At 35.5% G+C, this 23595-nt stretch overlaps 2 protein-coding genes across 2 annotated transcripts; both read left to right on the top strand.

The window, feature by feature from the left end:
* The first annotated feature begins 780 nt into the window (after positions 1-780).
* On the top strand, positions 781-3665 carry LOC136819782 (uncharacterized). Its single transcript, XM_067076024.1, has 2 exons — positions 781-1255; positions 1609-3665. Exons 1-2 carry the CDS (start codon positions 807-809, stop codon positions 2363-2365), a joined length of 1206 nt encoding a protein of 401 aa, XP_066932125.1. The 5' UTR covers positions 781-806; the 3' UTR covers positions 2366-3665.
* Positions 3666-15178: 11513 nt separating this feature from the next.
* On the top strand, positions 15179-17321 carry LOC136819719 (uncharacterized). The gene has a single exon (XM_067075964.1). The coding sequence runs from the start codon at positions 15355-15357 to the stop codon at positions 17212-17214; it is 1860 nt and encodes a 619-aa protein (XP_066932065.1). The 5' UTR covers positions 15179-15354; the 3' UTR covers positions 17215-17321.
* Positions 17322-23595: the final 6274 nt, after the last annotated feature.

Here is a 23595-nt window from a genome sequence, read left to right as displayed (position 1 = left end):
ATGGATAATGTTTTAAATGAAGAACTTCATTTTGATATATCGTAAATATTTACGTGGATTTAATATTTATGATATATCAAAATTAAGTTCTTCGTTTAAAATGTTATCCATTGTCACACCTTTTTTGACCGTAGTCGCACGGGTGCCGCGAATAATGTTTTTGCTCGTTGAATGCAGAGGTTTACAACCTTTTCACTCCTGCATTGCACAAATCTCTTGAAAAATACGCGCACTCGGCGGCTACGGTCGAAAAGGTGTATTAGCGATGTTACGCAAGAGGTTATTTTACAACCAAATAAGAATTATACGCTTAAAGATTTTTTCTGGATCGGGTTATGTACAGCTACAGGTTTAAGTCGTAACATTAACGTCCTAAATTTGAAAAATTTTCTTTTCCAAGAAAATAAACTTTATTGAATGAGCTTATTGATAATTATTTTTCGCGAAATAAACTTTTTTCGCATTTGATCAAAATTTAAAACTCGCGAAATTCACAAAAAGTTTTGTTGCTTGATAGAGATGATAGACTTGAGTTGTTTATAACGTAATTTTATTTGATAGGGCAAAATTTATCCACGGTGTAAAATGAAAATTGTTAATGATAAATTGAAAGTATCGACTTCTTTCGCATCTACGGCAAATAAATAACTACAATCCTGTAGTGACTTTTCACTTATTATATTTTAGTAGATAAGCCTTTGCCTTTTGCTCTTGATTCAGAGACCCTGTATACTCTTTGCTCAATTGATAGTTTGTTTTATTTCTATTATCACGTTTTATAGGCAAATAAAATTATAAGAAATAACATGGAAAATGTTGGAAATCGGAACAACAAAAGACTCATAATTGACTCTGAACGGTTAAAGTTGCTTCTTTCCCAAAGATACACAATCGTCGAAATAGCCAAAAATGGTTTACTTGGAAAAGTTGTACATCCCAATACTGTGCATAATGCTTGCAAAAGATTTGGCCTAGACTCGGGAAGAAAATTGTACAGTCGATTGACACACGATCAGTTGAAAGAAAAGATTACGGAAATAAATAAACAATTTCCCAACTCAGGATCGGAAGAGGTATTGAGTCACTTAAAGGGACAAGGAATTATATTACAACGAGACAAGTGTAGAGAGTTGTTGCGCCAAGTTGACCCAGAAGGTGTTGCTATGAGATGGGCTCAAACAATCAAAAGACGGCAGTATCGTGTTCCAACCCCAAACTCTCTATGGCATATTGACACTCATCACAAATTGATTAGGTACAGTTGACACACTCTTTAATTAGATTTTCAAGTGGGAAATTTGCATCTATTAAAGTATTGAGTTATAGGGATAAGAGTCGTTTGAACATTTTCTACGTCGGAGCCATTCTCAACACAACAATATTCTTGACCTAGAATCTCAGAATTCCTATTCGTATGACTGTCTGTTGGTTTGTGAGTGTTTGTATTTACATAAAACTTTGGGGTAGCCTAGAGAGCCTAGAAATTTGACACGCTTGTTCCTTCCGCAAATGTCTGATTTCCGCTTTTTGAAATTTTAATTTTTGAGGGCTGGGGACGAGTTTTTGCGCCAGAGAGAAGCTAAAATTTTCGAGAATTTCGATTTTTAGATGGAATTTTGTCACACATGGATGCATTGATGGTTTTTCAAGACTTGTTTCGATGTTGAAAGTCTCTGCCGATAATCTCGCAAGCACGGCACTGAACTTTTTTGTCGAAGGAATCAAAGAATATGGTATTCCAAGTCGTTTGCGTCTAGATAAAGGATCAGAGTTTGTACACGTTCGATCTTTGATGGAGTACTTTAATGGTGAAGAAAGAGGAAGCCAAATTTCAGGTCGTTCGGTTCATAACCAGAGGATCGAGCGCCTTTGGCGTGATGTTTATACGAAAGTAGTTGAAAAGTATTACAAGATTTTTTATCATATGGAAGATCACGGGATCCTGGATTTGGAAAATCCGATTCATCTCTATGCGTTACAATACACATATTTACCAAGAATCCAGAGCGATTTAGACACGTGGAGAAATGCACACAATTGCCATCGCATTCGAACCGAGAACAACAAAACACCGATGCAACTTTGGATTGCTGAGAGTATTCGTCATCAAGATTCGAATTCCACAGCAATGACGAATCTCTTCGCTAGAGACGAAAATACTGCACTTGAAGAATTCTTCATTGATAACCCCATGCACGAGCCAAATGATATAAAAGTTGTTTTGCCTAGGATTGAAGCGCCTTTGACAGCTGCCCAACAGGCTCGACTGTCAGTTGATATCAATGTTTTAGCACCCTCTCATTCACATGGAATTGATTTATATGGAAATGTATTATTTTTCATTGAACGTGCTATTTCGGAGTAATTAGAATGATAAAAGAGGTTTTTTCTTTATTCGGATTAATCGAGATTTTTAAACATTGTCTTTCTTGGCTCTCTTCGTATTATTGGCCAGGGCCGGCGAAACCGGCGAAAACCGGCGAAACTGACCATAGAATTGTTATCAGATAGAATAATATCTCACTTTGGCTCCTTCATCATCTATTCAGATTCCCTTTGTTAAAAGCGATTATTGGTCGTGAAAACAGTTTTTCAAAATCTGATTAGTGGATAGAAATCTCTTTATAAGGGTATGTTTGCACGGTATTTTTTCTCAGTTACGAAATTTTTAGTTTTGGAAAACGATTGATATTTACAAATCTATTTTATCAAATCTATGTAATTCTTATTTGCATTGAGGGGACCGAAGTGCCCGAAATTTCTAATTGAAAATAATCAAATTATGTGCATAATCGCACGACGAGTTATTTTTTCTTATTTGGCGCGCCTTCAAAGAGAGCAATTAATCGTTAATTTCATTCTGTAGAGAGCAATTAATCGTTAATCACACTCTTCGATGCAGCGCCAATGTTTACAAAATTGATTTTGATGTTTTTGCTGACACTTCTTTTTCATCTTTTTCATCAACGTTTTAATTGCATTCGAAATTCATTTTGTGAGAAAGAAAATCTATAAACAACAAGAAAAGAAAAACATAGAGAGAAGAGAAAATTGTAAAACTTTCGGTGTAATTTACTCCCTTAATTGAGAAAAAGTAGTGAAACCCATTGTGCGATTAGCTCGTAATCACATAATAACTCGTACAACTCGAAAATTACATACGTGATTTTTTTGTTTCGAATTTTCCTCGTCCTTTCGGACTCGGAAAATTAATAACAAAAAAATCACTCGTGCAATTATTCTCGAATTGCACTCATTATCATGTGATTACATATACTAATTTTTGAGAATTCAAAAGAATCCAATCAAGCATGAGAAAATATCCAATTAAAATACGATAAGAACAAAGGAATGACATTATCATTGCACACGTGCAATTGAATTCCCATTGCAACTAAGGGACCCCTTACAGACACGCTTCATTTTGAGGGAAAAAAACATGAATTCATTCTATCTGATAACAGTTCACTGGGTAGACGAATCAATACTTTTGATCTGATTGTGATTAACAAACAATTGCAATGCCTAGAAATGTCCTTTTTTAGATAGGTTTTATCAAGATAAATGTTAATCCAGGAAAAAGGTCAAAATCCCATCCATCTCTACTAGACTTTTGTAACCATAGTTTTTAGGTTTCAAATCATTTTTTAACTAAAGCACTATTTTCATGCACTTTATACTGTATTGAGATGTAAATAGTTAATATGTCAATAGTTAAAAAAAAAGTTATTCGTCACATAATTCTTGTGCAATTCTACTTTTTGGAATCAGAAAACATTAAAACGCTCCTCCCCAGATAGCCATTCTTTGAAGTTGATTTTGAGGCCATGACGCCGAAAGAAGGTTGAGATCGCAAGGTCTGAAACCCATCGATGATCAAAGATGTCTCATTTCCACTAAACTAAATTAACAATAAACCTGATAAATTTCATGAATTATCCAGCCTTTTGAGTTATACCATCCTTTCCCCAGATAGCCATTCTTTGAAGTTGATTTTGAGGCCATGACGCCGAAAGAAGGTTGAGATCGCAAGGTCTGAAACCCATCGATGATCAAAGATGTCTCATTTCCACTAAACTAAATTAACAATAAACCTGATAAATTTCATGAATTATCCAGCCTTTTGAGTTATACCATCCTTTCCCCAGATAGCCATTCTTTGAAGTTGATTTTGAGGCCATGACGCCGAAAGAAGGTTGAGATCGCAAGGTCTGAAACCCATCGATGATCAAAGATGTCTCATTTCCACTAAACTAAATTAACAATAAACCTGATAAATTTCATGAATTATCCAGCCTTTTGAGTTATACCATCCTTTCCCCAGATAGCCATTCTTTGAAGTTGATTTTGAGGCCATGACGCCGAAAGAAGGTTGAGATCGCAAGGTCTGAAACCCATCGATGATCAAAGATGTCTCATTTCCACTAAACTAAATTAACAATAAACCTGATAAATTTCATGAATTATCCAGCCTTTTGAGTTATACCATCCTTTCCCCAGATAGCCATTCTTTGAAGTTGATTTTGAGGCCATGACGTCGAAAGAAGGTTAAGATCGCAAGGTATGAAACCCATCGGTGATCAAAGATGTCTCTTGTCAACTAAATTTCGTCTGTAGCTGTTGCCACCTTTTCTCAAGATTGATTTGTTAGCTTTTTTGTGCAGATATGGGCAACCATGAATGTGCACGAATCCCGATTTTTTTGAAGAAAAAATAGATTTTTCCTCTCAAAATGAGGTAATTGGAACTTAAGTATATATTTTTTGCATGAAAGGGCTATGTCCTCTTTAGACTAGCAAGCGTCTGGTTTTCCTGAGACACAAGACGCGGGAAATGTGCTTATAAAGTGATGCACACGGGTGGGGAATTATTCTTATAAAAAACGGTACGGGAATGAGAAGTTTTGAAAACCAATACTCAGATAAACTTTTGCAAATTTTGCTCTTTTTCGTGAAAGTTTGTCTCGCAAAAAATCTAAATTCGCTCATTCGCGAAAGTTTATCTCGCGAAATAGTTATAGTCCAGTGGGATATATGATATCTAAGATCGTAGATACCTAATTTAAAAGAATCGATGCTTATTTTTTCTGAGGCTTCGCTTTCTCCAAATAGTTATAGTTCAGTGGAGTTACATGATATCTAAGACCATAGATACCTAATTTAAAAGAATCGATGCTTATTTTTTCTGAGGCTTCGCTTTCTCCAAATACCTCATAGTCCAGTGGGGTTCGTGATATCTAAGACCATAGATACCTAATCTAAAAGAATCGATGCTTATTTTTTTCTAAGACTTCGTTTTCTCCAAATAGTTATAGTCCAGTGGAGTTACATGATATCTAAGACCATAGATACCTAATTTAAAAGAATCGATGCTTATTTTTTCTGAGGCTTCGCTTTCTCCAAATACCTCATAGTCCAGGGGGGTTCGTGATATCTAAGACCATAGATACCTAATTTAAAAGAATCGATGCTTATTTTTTCTGAGGCTTCGCTTTCTCCAAATAGTTATAGTCCAGTGGAGTTACATGATATCTAAGACCATAGATACCTAATTTAAAAGAATCGATGCGCATTTTTTTCTAAGATCGTCTAAGAAGGTTTGGGGTCGCAAACATGAAATCATGGCTTTAGGCATTTCCCTAAAGGAACATGAAAAGACTCGAGAAAAGTTATTCAAACAGAACAAACTACTTTTTCTCCTATCCGACCAAAGTTGCGCAGCCTTGAGCGACCCGCCTGATTTTTTTCACAAATAACAGATTGCATCAAAATAGTATTAGGGTTTAAAGAGATATTTACATGGCGGGTCTTAATTGAAATTTTAGAGGGTTGAATATGGTCCAATAGGGTGTATGGTTTCTATCAGGCGATATTTGCCATCAGAGTTTAGAGAAAACTTGGAGAAAAATTTAGTGGAACTTAGACTTGTAAACAAGTCGGTTATTTATGATTCCCGGGTACTGGCTAATGGTAAAATCAGGAAAACGTTCACACGGGAAATTGTGCGTAGAGAGTGAGGAAAATAGGAAATTTGGAAACTCCCATCACAAAACAGATTCCCCGATTTTACCTTCAATCGATATTTTTCCGCGATATAGATAATGTTTATGCTATATCTTTTCAACGACATAGTTCACTAGTCTAAGTGGAACTTAATATTCAAAGGCAAAATTCCGTAAGATTTTTTCCATAAGCTTAGCCTTCATTTTAACCACCATAGTCCGTATAAAAAAACACTGGTCTGGAAAACTTTTTCCTTTGTTAATAATGATTCATGACCTTACTTCAACAAGGTTACAACTCTGCATTTTGAGGTTTATAGTAAAATGCATTTGAAAATTTAGTAGCCTCAAATTTGATGATTTATTGCTTTCAATATGTAATTTTTGGGCTAAATGAATTTAGTGCGTTTAAGGGAGCGGTCATAAAGTATCTACTAGGGGGGTGGAGGATTCTAGGGGGGGGGGGGTTCGAAATCTTTTTCGAGGGTTTAGGGGGGGTTCCAAAATTTTTTTGAGGGTTTAGGGGGGGTTTCAATATTTTTTGGGAAACTCAAGAGAAAATGTAGGAAGTCCGACAACTCATGATTGATCTTATTGGATATATGTACATTTCATATTGGCATTACTTGGGCATCATCGCCTTGCCCTTTTGGTTTGTAACATTGAGCTAGATGAGGGAAGTAGATTAGTGGCTCTCACAGCTCATCAGAGTGGTTTGAAAAAGTACTTCTTAAAAGAAATTTGTCAAAACAGCTAAAATGGTGGTGAAAAATATTGAAATTTTCGCCCGTCGGCGCAAACCACGGTTGCGCCTCCTTTGTTCAAAACACCTTAACATTTCAAATTACAAAAAAGAAATTCCAAGTTTCTTGACTCAAAGATTCCGGGCGTTACTTCCAACCATACTGCTCTTACAGTTTAATATTTTCACTTAATAATGGAGGGCGCAAATAAGGACAAAAAATACCAGGGGTGCCAATTTCATAGTTTGCACCCCCAGAAAATTAAGCCAGGTCGCTACTGGGGAAAATAAGCCGTATTTTTTTCCAAATTTTACAGAAGCTAAGAGAAAACCACTTGATGATTCTTGTCTTAACCCTGTTATACTTTAACTTAACAGTTAAAACTGTTATACTTAATCTCCCTTACCTTATTTTGACATAAAAAACTGTCATACAAACAAATAATGCTCTTTGTACCGCATCTGTATGAATTCTTTTTCGCGTAAAAATTTTTCTAGTAGGGGGGGGGGGTGCGGAAAAATATTGGGCCTTATGAGGGGGGGGTTCGAAATTTTTTCCAGGTTAGGGGGGAGGGGGGTGCGAAATTTTTTTTTGATTTTTCAAAATATCCTCCACCCTCCCCCTCTAGTATATACTTTATGACCGCTCCCTAATATACCCAGAAAAACTCTACAAGACCTTCATATATTCAATTGAATCAAAGATATTAAGGAATCTTTTTTTCAGATAGAACTTTGTGGCCCATTATTACTGAAATTTCGGAAAGTCAACAAGGTTCCATCTCCAAATAATTTATAATTATTCTTAATTGAGATTTTTTTTAAAGGGTAATTAGAACAAGAGAAAAGGTACAAAATTTAGTTAACCTTACAGAAAACGTTTCGAAATAATAGCTATATTAAAGAGAGTCAGGTCAAACGACAACAAGGTTCTATCTAACCACATAGAACCTTGTCGATGTGAGGAAATTGCCGTAAAACATAAGCAAAAAGACACCTTGATAGAACCTTGTTGAAGTAAGGTCGTGGATTATAAAAGTGGATTTGCTCAGTTTTTAATTACGTTACCAAATATTCCTCTTTGGACTGGTTCAAAAGTTAATCACATGATCAAAAAGTGAGCAAAAAACTAATTTATATTTATCAACGAAAGTTCAAGTAGGTAACAGTAGAAAGAAACAAAACGCTTCAAGACCGGGGTTTTTATACAGACTATGTTTTAACAAGTCTAATCAGGAATATCATATCTAATATTTCACGTCAGTGTTCCTGGTACCCTGAGTATCAGAGGTTAAGCTTTCAAAGAATATATTAACCAACCTCGTTCCCTGCGTATTATCAGTTTTTTATGCTTACTGTTAGCACTAGATAATACGCAGGGAACGAGGTGGGTATTCTCTGGCGTCAATCAGTAACGTAAATAAAGCCTGCAATACACGGGGACGAGGTTGTATATTAACCTCTGAAGACCAATCATAGAAATTTTATCACGTCAGCGTTCTTAGAGCTTGGGAAACGTTCAGGGGGTTGAATATTGCCAAAATCCTGCTAGATTTCCCCCTTAGACTTAGACTTCATTTTTAGCAAGTTTAAGGAGAATGTTGTATATAATCGTGCAATGTTTCACGTCAGCGTTCTTAAATTAGGAAACAATTTGGGTAATAAAATAGCTCGGAACCCGAACCAAAGTCACCCATTTATTGAAAATTTTAGGCGTATGGGTAATTTAATGGTGATTTGGGCAAAATGGCTCGGAATCCGAACCAAAGTCACCCATTTATTGAAAATTTTAGGCGTATGGGTAATTTAATGGTGATTTGGGCAAAATGGCTCGGAATTCGAACCAAAGTCACCCATTTATTGAAAATCTTAGGCGGATGGATAATTTAATGGTGATTTGGGCAAAATGGCTCGGAATCCGAACCAAAGTCACCCATTTATTGAAAATTTTAGGCGTATGGGTAATTTAATGGTGATTTGGGCAAAATGGCTCGGAATTCGAACCAAAGTCACCCATTTATTGAAAATCTTAGGCGGATGGGTAATCTAATGGCGATTTGGGTAAAAAGGCTCGGAATCCGAACCAAAGTCACCCATTTATTGGAAATTTTAGGCGGATTGGGTAATCTCATGACAATTTTGAAAAAAAGGACGGGATTTACAAAAACGAAAATGAAATTAAAGTTATTCTTTACTAAGAGCGCTTTCATTTTTATTTTATTGAGAAATTTTACAGATTCTTTAGAAAAAGATATACTGGCATATAAATAGAAATGAAATTTCATGAAAATGATATCTACAGAACTCTCGTTTTTCTAAAAAACTCTTGATAATTATACAGCCCTTTCGATTGACAAATAGCAAAGCCAGTTTTGCCAGGAACACCACTTCTACTTCATTCGTTTGACAAACAGCATTTTGGGCATTCTGTCGAAACATAAATGCCGATTTAAAAACTGTTTGTGGAAAAGATTTTTGAAAAATTGATTACCTTCCAATGCTAGAGCAAAATAATGCCGATCGGCAATTTAATTGGTTAAAAAAACGTGTGTAAACTCCACAAATGCCGACAGAAAAAACAGCTAACGAAGTATCAGGTAACGGAAATCAAAATGGCGGCGGAGCGGTGTAGAATTTTGCTACAAAACTGATCTTGTGACATTAAAATTTTGAATTCGGCAAGGTGGTCAGTATGGCAAACATGTTTCTCAATAGAAAGGGTGGATACAGTAACAAAAATTATCCGATTCAGTCCGATGCAACGGAGATGGTCGATTATTATTATTGATTATTTTTCTCAGTATATAATGAACAACAAGCTCTCTCAATCGATAACTCGTTGATGCCTTTTTCATTGATGACGATTTCGATGATGTATGTCAGTACCTTGAAAAAAAGAAAAAGTGATATAAATAAAATGAACCGCAATCAGCATGTAAAAAAGCCTGAAGGTTACTAAGAAAAAAGGTAACGGTATGTAAACTGACAGGGCTAAGTTCTGTAAGGGTCACAAACCACGACAATTTCAAATAGCCGATTATAAGTACCGCTGGTATTCTATATTTTCCTAAGTACGGCAATTATTTGGAAACGTCAACCAGAATTGGAGTTTATGATCGACTGAACCGCCTCTATGGGTGTTATCAAATGGTGCATGGGTTGCGGCGCTCCTAGGTACCTACTCTGCATATCCAGTCCAAAACTAGTGTGACGTGACATAATATGAATGAAATAATGACCCAGTAGGTCTTTATAGTAAATAAAAATAGCAAAATACTATACACGTTTTTTTTTTTTTAAGAAACACACTTTTAAGAAACATGAGGCTCAGAATGCCTAAAAACTAAGAAACATCTAAGAAACATGCTGAGGCTGAGAATGAGAAAATAACATTTTTAACTCTGTTTTTTTAGAACCTTCCAATCTTTGCATGAAAAATAGGCTGATTATTTCAAAAAGTTTAGAAACATCTAAGAAACATTTAAGGCTCAAAAGACCGATTTCTTAAGAAACATTGAGGCTGCTTGGTAAAACTAGTTTCTTAAAAAAAAAAAACGTGTACTTACATCAGGGAGAAGGTACTCAGCAATGACAACATCTTGATCTTCTTCTTTGAAGGAACGGTTGAGATACCCTTGTTCAAGTATTTTTGTCAGTGTTCGTATCTTTAAAAAGAAAAGTTTATCTTATCGAAAATATAAAATCAATATTGACAGGTTAAACAGGTTAAAACAAACATTCCACTTCCTGAAGAAACTTTCTACTCAAAAATAAATCGAGCTTCAAAAGGTTTGTCATACAGTGAATCGCTGAAAGAATGAGGGCAAAGGGTGTTTTTAGGGGAGATTTCATATTACGTAATTGCAAAAGTCCAGGGGCTGGAAATGATTTAAAAAGCCGTGTTAAAAATAATTAGAATTAAGTTTCGCCAATGATCTAGATATAAAAAAGAGAATTTGACGAATTTAGGAAATTTTTGGGGCAGTCCGCCTAATTCGCTAAAGTTTCTTCTCTCTAGTTATTTATTTGCCCTATTAAAAAATATGGATGTTTCTCCTGCAACGGGGATGTTGAGCACTTCGATGCGGTGTCATTGTGTTAGAAAAGAGAGTAAATTTTAACGAAAAGTCAGACTAACATCAAAATGTACCTAATTCATAATCTCCCTAATTATGGCCATAATAATAAATAATATATCATTACACTTTTTAAGGGCGCACTGCATATAATGTAAAATAGTTTTCGCTTACGACTTGATCAGGTATTGTTTTTGAAAACAAATTCATCTTTGTCAATACTCCACATCTGCCATCATTTACCCTGACATGGATCAGTTAACTCCTTGCAGATTTTTGATGCCCATTTAACATATAAGATGCCTTTTTCTGAAAAATAAGTTTATCTATTTTTAAAAAAATATTTCAAATCCGCTTCAAGTAAACATGAGCGACCAAGATCATTCGACTGATAGTATATGAAACCACAAAACCCGATTGTTAAGTGTATGTAGCGTAGGACTAGTAATATAATATCTCACCGTGAGTTGATTTGTTCTTTTGTAAATCTCACGCATAAAGGTATTGATAACTTGATTATCCCGCATTGCAGTTATTCTAAGACGAAAGTAGATAGTATAAGGGCATAAACTTTCTAGTTGAGGATTCAACTCAATTAATTAATTTTTTTCCAATTTCCCTTGAAGATCGAATTAAGAGCGTCAACTGTAATAAGATAAAAAAAAACTCTTATTTTTGACCTTTTTTAACCAGTTTATGTCTGTTGCGTATGATAAATTGAGAGGAAAAAGTATGCTTTTGACCACCACAATTCCATGTAGAAACCTTATCTAATTAAGTGTCCCTATTTTGAAAAATTTCTGATGAGGTTTTGACTAGCAAACGGAAAATATCATTACGTGCTAATGAGAGATGTCTGCCTTTTTAAGAGTCATTTTTTCTAAGAGTCTTCAGGGTGTGATACCTCACCCTCTTAGATTTTGCTGAAATTTAGACCAAATGTTCTATCACGCAATAAAATAAGAACCTGAAAATTTCACCTTGATATCTCAAGTAGTTTTGAAGATACAGCGTCTCAAAGATAGGCTACTAAGCGAAAATTGACCCCTAAAAATCATGAACTCTGGAAGGGAGCAGATTTTGAAAGCCAATGAATTTTCATTCAAGTACATTAGAAAGCTGATTTTCAGTGGATTTCAAGAACTTTTTGTAGGGAATCAGAAAAAAATCAAATTGAGTCTCCAAAATTTTCCCCGAAAATCTCTAGCACCTCCTGTAGAGGGCACTTTTAGCTGTCTGCTGATGGTCCTTGAGACTTTTTTGAAGCAAAATTTTGACCTAGAGTGGTTTACTGGTGGGTTTTGGCAGCAAAAGTAACATTTTCACGATGGCGTATCTTTTTGAACCCACAACAAATTTATTTGAAACTTTCAGTAAGGCTTCCTTAGTAGGTCTAGTTTACAACCTCAAAAAATCTCAGTGGGGGTTTGAAGTCTCTTAAAGATGATTGATTGAAAATTTGCTTAACTTCGTTGTTTTTTCCCTCTTAAAATGCTAAATCAGGTCCACTTAGGGGGCTCTAAAGGTTAATTCTTGTCAAAGAATTGGTTGATATTCTCTAGCCAACTAATCATTGGCATTAAGGGAACAACTGCAAAAGATTTCAGGTCATTTCCATCAACAGGTGACATTTTATGGCAGTTTCTTTATTTTTAAGTACAGAATATGTAAAAAAATGAGACTGGCATCTGGTCTTTTCTATTGTTCCAGGGCCTACCGTAAGTTGGTCTAATCTCGACATCCGTCTTCTAATTTCGACACCCTTCTTTAGAGATAGGAATAATATGAAAGTCGGAATCGGTGATTGAAAAAAGATCCATCCTCCCTTTAGACTTTTTTTAATTTTTCAGCTCTAGAAAAGGGTGTCGAATTTAGGGGAGGGATGTCGACATTAGACCAAGTTACGGTATATTTTCAGGAAAATCATCAACCTTTCACATTTTGGTGAATATTCATCTTAAATATAAACAGGTTACTTCAACTAAATGGATTTAACAGTACTTAAATCTTATTTAAAAACGTTTTAGACTCATTCGAAAATCCTACTTTGACAATAATTTGTGCTTTACTGCAAAACTTCTAAGTTCAAGTGTCGTGATTAGCTTTAGGCTAAATAGAAATTCGATTGTCGAACGCAATTGAATCTCAATTGGATATTACCGCAATTTTCAGATTCGATTGATATTTCGATAGACCTTTTTTTAAAGAGGCAGCCATGTTTGAATAATTATGTAGTCCAGCATAAAAACAATGATACAGCCATACATAATTACTGTATCATGTATATTTTAAAAATTATGCATGGCTATATCATTGTTTTTATGCTGGACTACATATATTCAACATGGCTGCCTCTTTAAAAAAAGGTCTATTGCATTCGATCGTCGATTCATTGACCCCCGGATTGTTCATCGCATAATTTCTACGGGAAATCGAAAGTAATTTCATTCGGCTTGTGATGTTTGAGAGCTTGGATGTTGGGAAGCTGCAAGAATAAAGCCAGACGATCTCAATCGAACAACAATCGAACCAATCAAATATTACCCAGAATTTTGACGTTCGATTGAGATTCGATTGCGTTCGACAATCGATTCCATTCGATAGAGATCGTCTGGCAATTTGATTTAATCGCAATCAAACTCACCGAACATAATTGTAATCAAACGAAATTGCATGATACAGTAATTATGCATGGCTCTATCTTGTTTTTATAGCTGGACTATATAATTATTCAACAAGGACGTCCTCTTTGAAAAAAGGTCTATTACACCCAGGAATCGGCCATTCGATTGAGATTCGATTACGTTTGATAATCGAATCACAACTATTCAATCGCGTTTGATTACGTTCAATTGGTTTGATTGCGATTTTTTGTTCGAAGTTGTTCGATTGACACTGTCTGGTTTAAAGAGAAATAATTTGAAGCCACATTAATAATCATAGTTTATAAAAAACAAACCTTGTTCATTTTATATTGACCATGTGAGCCAGCCCTCTTTTCAAGGTCATTGTTTTGTGCACTACTAGCATCCATAGCTCAAAATAATATTTTATTTCAATATCTAGAATGCAAGTAATTATTGATCAGACAAATGAAAAGCAAGTTTGTTATATGGCTGCTTCCATATAACGCCATAAGACAACAAAACTCATTCGCAGGTAATATCTAATTCCCTTCTGGTTTTACTTGCATCCACTGAATTATGGATGAGGTATCATAATTTTTAAGCCCATGGTGTCCCCCAGGTTTTCAGATAAGCCCTTCGCCTTTGCGATCAACCTGGTGAACTGATATCAACTTTCGCTTTCTTAGAAAAATGAATATTTTTATTCTAATTATTATTCTAATTTATGCAACGGGGGAGAGCGTTGTAATTAAAGCCCTACCCTCCACCTCCTTGGTACGCCATAAATCTTATTCTCGTCAACCGAGATTTCTTGTCTTTTAGTAATTCATCAAAACAACATTGACCAAAGGAGACATGTTCTATCAAAAACTTGAATTTTCTGAGATCTTGTGTCTTCTTTGGAAAAACCAGGGTTTTCACTGGAAAAACCAGGTTTTTGAGAGAAAACCCAGGTTTTTGGTAGAAAAACCTAGTTTTTCTCGAAATTGTGATTTTCGCTTGCCATAAGAGAAGGTAGAATAGCACACCGCTATGCAAACGTCATAATTATTACTTTCAACATTTGACCGAAATTCGATCCCACAATCCTTTTCATCTTGATTCGTAATGCGTGCAAGTTATTACTTTTGCATTGTCAGTAAGTGTAATTGACTTGTAAAAGCAATTAATGCAAAGGATGATGGGATTAAAACTCGGACAAACAGTAATTTTAATGTCTATTTTTAGAATCACTGCGGTATGCTATTGCTGTTTTACTAACGGGCGGGAAACAGGGCGTCCATGGGCGAGCATTAAAAGCTTAAAGGTAGGTATTTTAAAACCTAAAATTTTCTGCTTATTCTTTACTTTTATGAATTGAAATTTTCAGAGGTTGTTCCAGAGAAGTTATACTTGACTTTAAGCCAAAAAAATAAAAAAACACCAAAAAAGTATCACTATTTTCAAACTCAGTGGATGGCCACCTTAAGGTGGATTCCCCCTGACTCAACAGGGTATTTCAGAGAAAAAATCAAAAAAAACTTTTTTTTGAACCAGACCCTCAGGACACATCTATCTTACGCAGAATTTATCGTAGAATCAGAATATCACATCCATTTGGTCTCAAATTTAATTGCTTTTTCGGAAATTGATTTTTCAGAGGCATGGTATATAAAATTTTTGAAAAAAAAATCAACGTTTTTTGTCATTTGCCCCTGGGAAGGCAAAGCGCAATTGCCGACCGTTTCCGTACGCCCAAGCGCCCATTTCGCGCCCCTAAAGCCTCCTTTTCGTGCAGATCCAATTTCGTGACTTTTCACACGGGATTGTTTTCAAAAATCGCTCTTAGAAAGCTCAACAGTCAGACCAAGCTGTATAATATTAGTGACTGAAGAAATCTCAAGAAATCTGACTGGTTAGTACTAAAACATGGGGAAACCAAGCTCTACTAAACGTGAAAGAGCTTCTGGTAATGCAGGTCGTTGCACAAAAGCAAGATCAAAGGCTCTTTATGCTCCAAAGAAGAAAACTTACAACTTCGAGAAGAAGCGACCGACTGCGACTACGGCTTCAAAATCGTCAATCGACAACACTTCAAACAAGGAAAGTGAACTTCCAGAGACTGCATCTAGCTCTAAAATTGGAAGTACAACTATACCTGAGACTCCTGAAAAATCAAGACCAACTGAAAATAACAGCAGTACTACAAACCCTGGTCCAAAAATGATTCACGGCTACCGTTTTGTGGATATGACGATATTAGCGTCAATCTTCACCGTCCTTAGTTGCCCTGGATGTAATGGTGTACGTTGTCTAAACCTCCATGAAAATGATGTTAAAAAGAAAGGACTAGCAAGCCATCTTGTTCTTCAATGCTCTGTGTGTCTTTATGAGCAATCATTTTTCACTTCGAAGCAAGTGCAATACCCGAATGAAGGACGCGGTGGTGCTAAATTCTTCGATGTGAATGCTCGGTCAATTTATGCTTCACGACAAATAGGTGGAGGCCATGAACATTTGAAAAAGTTTTGCACTTACATGAATATGCCTCCACCAGCTCTTGAAGGAAGCTATAGCAAAATGACAAAGAAATTGAAGGAAGCGGCAAAAACTGTTGCTGAAAAAAGCATGTCTGATGCTGCCGCTGAACTGCGCGGGGAAGCAGAATCAGCTGACGTTGGCGTTTCTATTGACGGGACATGGCAGAGAAAGGGATATACTTCCATGAATGGTGTTGTGACTGCTATATCAGTGGATAATGGAAAGGTTCTTGACACAGCTATCATGTCAAAGAATTGTAAAGGCTGTACCAAAATGAAGTCTGTTAAAACCACTGATCCGCAACGATATGACGCGTGGAAAGCTTCTCACAAATGTGGGCTCAATTTCAAAGGATCTTCCCCAGCAATGGAAAAAGAGGGAGCAATAAACATTTACAATAACTCTACTAAGAAACATGGGCTATATTACACTTCATTTTTTGGTGACGGTGATTCAAAATCGTTTACGGCGGTACAAAATACCTATGGTCCGCGCAAGCCTGTAAAGAAACATGAATGTATTGGCCACTATCAAAAAAGAGTCGGAACTCGTCTTCGGAAATTGAAGAAGTTAAACAAACGCCTAGGAGGTGCAGGAAGATTGACTGATGCCAAGATAGATTGTCTCCAAAATTATTTTGGCATCGCACTGCGTCAGAATGTGAATAATCTTGACGAAATGGTGAAATCAACCAAAGCGTCAATGTTTCATGTTGCGGGATACCATGACAACTGCCCCAATCATAAAGATAGCTGGTGTCAATACAATCTTGACAAATTAAATGGCACCAATTTCTACAAAAAGAAAGGCTTCCCTTTAGATGTACGTCAAGCAATTTTGCCAACCTACAATGATTTATGCACACGCGAAAAACTCGAAAAATGCTTACACGGTCGTACTCAAAACGCAAACGAGAGTTTTAACGGTATGATTTGGAACCGCATCCCAAAAGCCAACCATGTGGGTTTACACATCCTCAGCTTTGCTGTCTATGATGCTATTTCTCATTTCAACAATGGTGGTATAGCAGCCTACAACATCTTAACTAAAATGAACATGGAAGCAGGAAAGTACACGGTCAAAGGTCTAAACCTTCAGGATTTGATCCGTAAACGACGGTCAGCTTACCGAATGTCTTCTCCCCAAACAAAGAGAAGAAAAGTTATCAGACACCTGAGAAAAACAAAACAAGACAAATTAATTGAAAAAGAAGGGAAAACTTATGAATATGGTGGCTTTGAATGTTGATTTAATGTAGATTTGTAGAGACTTTATGTTTTTAGATTCAAAATATCAGTTATAATTTTTAGCGCGTTTTCTTATTTTTGCAAGTTTTTTCAACACGGGTCGGGGAATAATTTCTGAACCGCTTTCTCAATCAAGCTCATTTTTTCAGTGAATGTTTATTGGAAATAAAAGGATGTTTTGGTTGTAGAGTTTTTTTGAATTTCACCATAAAAAGTGTTTTATGTTTGAAGCAACTTTTGTATTTTTTTGTATTTTTTGCCGGTCCGAAGAGTTAAGCGGTCTGTTCTATGAGGTTCAAATTTCAAAATTTTAATTCACCCAAAACATGCATCTATATAAGGGTGATCAACTCAGAAAGTTTCATTGGTATATCTTTTTAACTTCTCCGGAAATTGACCGACCCGTGTTTGACCTATTTTGGCACTTTTCAGTGCACGGCTCCGGCCGCCATTATGGATTTTTTCTAATTTTTATTTTTTTCATTAATTTTCATCTAGTTTGATCATAAAAAGTCAATATCAAAAGATAAAATCATTTATTTTGCAATTTTGGTCTAGCCAGGGGGAATCCACCTTAACATATTATACCGAACTGGCAAAAGACGGGGGTAATGTTATTATAATATGGGTAAAAGTACCCCTTTTTTAAACTGACTGAAATTCGAGCCGTTACTAGCAACCCTGCGGGGCCCAAGGCGCCGAGTATGCACCCGGCACAGTGACAAGCCGTTACTAGCAACCCTGACCCTACCTAATTGATTGGTAATGACCCAATACCCCCTGAACCACGGAATGACAGATAGGAAAAATTAAAAATGATACTTCCGACCGTCAAAAGATGATACTTCTGACCGTCGAAGATACTTCCGTCCGTTCACGGAAAAAAAATTTGCGGGGCCACGTGAATCATTTTTCATCAAATAGAATCATAAACAAGTTGCAGTTTAATTGATAAACTTTGTTTCAAGTGGCCCACCCCATCTTTGAAACAAAATTAACGAAACAATCTTTATGGTTGTTACGTTGTTACTCATAATTCCTGTTTTTGTGAAAAATTTATTTCGTGTAAAAATCTTTTGATTGATTTGAAAATCAGAGTTTTCTCCATGTCTCATCCCAGTGTCGTTCTATGAGCGATTGAGGATACAAACCTTTTTCCCGAGTATTTTATTACCAAGCCATAATTCGTGTTTTCAGTACATGATTTTTTTCTACGTCACTGCAGTAATCAAATTATATTTTAAATCACTCTTTTCCAAATTGAGATGTGCATTTAACAAAGACAGCGACAATATGGAAAACGTTTCAAGAATTCCCAAGTCAAAGATGATTACAAAAAGTTGGTTTTTCTGAGAAGGGATAAATTTGTGCATTTTCCCCTGTAAATTGAATAGAAATAACGTGTAGCATACACAAATTCTATGAAATAGACTAATAAAGCGTACATAAAGTGTACAGCCGATAAATGGAACGGGTCGACTTTAGGCTAATCTCTTAAGAAATGATCATTTTGCTAACGCCGACACTCTTTTATATACCAACCATGTAGGATCAAACCAGTCCCATTATTCCGTCCGTCAAAGCCGTCGAAAACTTAAGGCATATCAAAACCCTAGGGCGTGTCGAAATCTTAGGGCGCGTCAAATTTTCAAGGTGCGTCGAAATTCTAGGGCGCGTCTAATTTTCAAGGCGCGTCGAAATTCTAGGGTGCGTCATTTAGCAGACTCTAAGGATATCAACATCATGGAATTTGGCAACAAAACCTGAGAATTTCATTTATAGAATATTTTTAACTGTAAATTACCTCACCCTCGCGAGCCAGGGCCGATAAACGATTTAAGCGACTTAAAGAGGCCAGTACCGTATAATTGGAGGAATCGTTTATATCCCCCGTCAACGCGTCCATCAGAATCATCAATAGCGTAAGGGGGTTAGATAAGCCATGGAGTCGAGGGTGAAATTACCTATTATCCCCCGGTTCACAAAAATACTATTTCGTGCTTCCGGTGTGTATTTCACTGTTAAATCTGGCTTGAAAACTTAGAATATAACTGTTAGAATATATTTCAATATTTTAGGAATATGAAAAAAAAGTCTTATAAAATACACGTTTTTTTAAATAGAAGAACATACAAAGTTTTTGAAGCTTTTTTATGTTCTTAAGTTTTTAAGTTTTAAGCTTGAAAATGTTCTTAACATGTTCTTACTTTCACCATTTACACGCTTTTTCATTTATAAGAATACACTTTATAAGAATGTCCATGATGAAAATGGCCAAAAAATTAAGAATAATGCTAAGAATATCACCATCATGGGATTTTGCTACTCAAGCTAAGAATGCCATTTTTAGAGCATTTTCAATTATAAATTGTCAATTACCCTCAAGTAAGGTTCACTCCTTTCGGAAAATGTCATTTTTTGCTTAAGACGTATGTACTAAATGTTAAATCTAGTCTGAATTAGGATTCTAACCTAAGAATGCTATCGCAGAAGATTTTAGGATGATTTTCCCAAAAAAGTTAAGAATATCCATGATGAAATGGATTTACACCATTCTTATAAAAAAGAAGCGTGTAGTCAGTATTCCATTTTCCTAAGGAAATAGGTGTTTTATGTTCCACATGTTTTTAGGGTGAAAAATGAAGATGATGAAACTTCTTGTTTTATTGTTTTGCATGGTGGTTGTTGTTCACTTCGATTGTGTTGAATCATGCAACACGCAATTGGTGACGGAAGGGACAACTGACCAAGGTGGTTTTGGTTATAGCGGCCAGCTGAACTCGGGCATAACACAATGCAAATTGATAAGCGAAGGTTATCCAGTAAAATATTCGAGTGTCGGGGTATGTAGTACAGCACTTAGTTGTAATTTACAAGGCCGTAATAACGATAATACATGTAACAATTACTGTATATTCACCATTAATGCATGCTATGGTTTATGTTCACCTGAAGATGAATGCTCCGGATCACCAGCAGGACAATACAAATGCGTATGTTTTAAAGCTGACGAAAGCAATGGAATACCATCAACACAACCACCAAGTGGTAAATGAAAACAAAAAATACATTTAATTTATATCATCGTATATATCTTCAACAATATCACTTAGCGGTAAATGAACCAGTGAAACCAATCTGAAGCTAAAAACATTTCATCCAACCAGCTTTTATTTTTTTGCAAATTATTTTTATTAGGACCCAATTTATAAGAACGTTCAGTCTGAACTTTGGAACAAAATAAGAACACCGTGCACCTTGATTTTTACAAGTTTCTTATAATAACATTTTGATATATTATATTATGACTTAAGAACATTTCATTCATCTATATTATAATACGCTTAAATTAGAACTCTCCCATTGGGCTCTTACAGAAAGCTTTTGTACAGGGATGGAGAATTTTTTGGATATCTTGTTGACGATGGTAGTGAAAAATCTGCAAAATTTGTCTTGTTTTGGGGCAAACTTGCTCTAATTAGGAGTGATTTTGAATAATGCTGACGCTTGTCCGGGGGGTGAGATCTGTTGTCCGAGGAGTCAAAATTCGCAATGTCCGGGGGTAAATTTTCAAAAAATGTTATATCTTCCTCCCCCCATATTCAAATTTTTTTCTGGAAGAGCCCATTTTTGCATAAAGCATTTCTACTAGCCATTTTTAAGCAGCCGGCAATTCTTTTTTGCGCCTTTTCTTCCAATTTGTCCTTTTTTCTTCCTTTCTTTTCTAATCTTCTTTTTTGAACATTTTTAAGAGCGTTTTAAAATTGAACACTATCTGTTTCATTTTAATTTTGAAATTTCTATTTTTCAAATTTTCAAACTTAGTTCTTGGCCGGTTCGTGGCTCTATTCTAGAGCAAAAATTCACAAAACAATGTTTTTGCAGGGACTTATATATCTCGATAAGCCAACAACTTGAGTAAGTGAGAACATTTCACACGAAGAAAATTACACTCTTCTTTGAAAAAAACAACACTTATAATAATAATTTTTAGATTTGAGTAATGGAGGACATTATAGGAGGCACTCGGGTGGGCGTGTGGGTACCAGTGAAGTTCGAAGGCACGTGATTAAAGCGTGATTTAAAAACTTACCGACTGACTGAGTTATGACAAGGTACCCATTCCCAATCAGTAGCGTAGGGCAAGAGGGGCGCACAATTTGTGTAGGAGAGCAAATCTTTATGACACAGTAATTATCTTTTTATATATTATGAATAGGGAATTACAGTGTCATTAAAATCTGCTCTCTTACACAAATTTTGCGCCCCTCCTGTCTACGCTACTGCCAACCACACATACCCATGAATGTCTTTCCAAATTTTCAATGGAACATTTCGAATGAGTAGTTTCTCTCTTTGTCAAATAACTTTTTCAAAAAACAATGCTCAATAACTTTCGCAATAAAAATTGCGAAGAAAGTTAATTCTTTTTAATCATAAATGGCCATAATGACTGTTGTAAAAACAATTATTGTGTTGGTATATATTTTCTAACATTTTGTTAAACCATGGAGGTATAAAGAAAAAACAGGAGTTGAATGTGTCGGTAATTGGTCGTTAAAGTCTTTTGATTTCTTTTATAAAATGTATCAAAAGAAATTATAAGCTCGCCCGATGAAATAAGACTTTTTAGTAGAACTCAAGTTTGCTCTGAACATTCTAATCATCAGTATTGAAGATTCTAGCCTTTTAATATACGAAAATTAAATAAAACTTCGTCCACGACAAAAGTTTATGTTCCATTTCGTTATCCGTTCAATTTTGTTTTGAAAAGATATTTTCTCAAGCCAGAAAATGAAAAGTTCTTTATAAGCACACACAATTTCAGACTCAATTTGTAAACATAAAATCGCTGGAGAATTTTGGAGGAAAATATCAAGCAATAGAATTCACCTTAAAGAAAACATTGATCGAAAAATTTATTATTAACTTATTATTTGACGAGGGATTGCCAAATTTACAGGCCTTTTTTTAGTCCAAATATTTTCTTACACTGATGTCAGAAACAATGAATCTCGTCTCAACTAAATTTTAAAGCTTCAATGAGCCAATAAGATTTCACCAATGGATAAAAGAGCTCATTTAAACTCAATGGTATTGTGTTCCCCCTTGCGTATTCGAATTATGGAGACTCCACTGTAGATAGTTTTTCGAGAGCTTTCAATTTAGTCTCCGCTAAAAATCTCATTTTGGCCAATCGCCGAAACAAATCTACGCCTGCCTTTTGGTCGATTTTGACTTAACATTAGACGTTTCGAGCGGAGTAAAAAAAGTTCCCAACTTTTTGTCTATACACCTTTTCGACCGTAGTCGCGCGTGCCACTTTTATCCCACTAAACTCGATCCAATCCTTTTTTGACACATTTTTCTATTGTCTATAGGTGCGAAAAAAGGACTGGGACGGTTTTAGTGGGATAAACCGGACAAAATGCCCGCGCGACAATTGGCGGCTACAGTCGAAAAGATGTATTACAAGGACAACAAAATAAAAATTAAAATTAAGGAAACACGAAATATATTTTGGAAAAATTTTTCCCTTTCCCATCTTCCCTACCCAGCTGGCACATAGCGTTGTTTCAACGTTCATCTAACGTTATATGGACCTTGTGAACGTTAGATGAACGTTAAAATAACGTTGTGTGCCAGCTGGGTAGTGGACAAACGCTTTTCGATACAATATAGCCAAGCAAATCCACTTTGCTTAATAGAAATCTACAAAATTATAGAATATATCTGTAACAAATGAAATAAAAAGTACTTTAAGCATAAAATAAAAATAATCTAAATCTCGTAGCTAAAAACAAAATATATACAGCATAGAAAATATCTTTAAAAATATCTCTTTTAATGGGTCTGGGTTGACATTAATGTTGAAGTTAAAAACCAAAATACTTTTTATCTTCGTCAAAAAGGCTTAGCCAACGTGGATTCCACAAAAGCAAGATTGAAAGCAAAACAAACCTATTGTCAGATTTCGAAAAAGTATTAATGCCAGACATATACCGGGAAGAAGGGGGCGTGATTGAGTTTATTAGAAATAAATCCACAGCTAACCATTACGTCAAACGAATGCGCATTAGGTAACATGAGGTTTACACCATAGTTTTATTAATTATAAAGTATATAATTGTGACATAATATACCCGGGGATGGTTGAGTTACATATTTGTTCATTTAAAAACGATGCGCTTGGGTAAGATTAGGTTTTTACCCTAGTTTTATTAAAATTATATAGTATATAATTATGACATAATATACCCGGGGATGGTTGAGTTACATATTTGTTCATTTAAAAACGATGCACTTGGGTAAGATTAGGTTTTTACCCTAGTTCTATTAAAATTATATAGTATATAATTATGACATAATATACCCGAGGGGG

The sequence above is a fragment of the Clytia hemisphaerica genome, unplaced genomic scaffold, assembly GCF_902728285.1.
Source record: "Clytia hemisphaerica strain Z4C2 unplaced genomic scaffold, Clytia hemisphaerica genome assembly, whole genome shotgun sequence".
NCBI lineage: Eukaryota > Metazoa > Cnidaria > Hydrozoa > Leptothecata > Clytiidae > Clytia > Clytia hemisphaerica.
The sequence above is the reverse complement of the archived record's forward strand: the minus strand, read 5'-3'. Positions and strand labels throughout refer to the sequence as shown.

Coding starts and splice junctions, on each gene's coding strand:
- LOC136819782 (XM_067076024.1), top strand. CDS start 807: ATGGAAAATGTTGGAAATCGGAACAACAAAAGACTCATAATTGACTCT. Junction 1,256..1,608: donor ACTCATCACAAATTGATTAG/GTACAGTTGACA, acceptor TTCGATTTTTAG/ATGGAATTTTGTCACACATG.
- LOC136819719 (XM_067075964.1), top strand. CDS start 15,355: ATGGGGAAACCAAGCTCTACTAAACGTGAAAGAGCTTCTGGTAATGCA.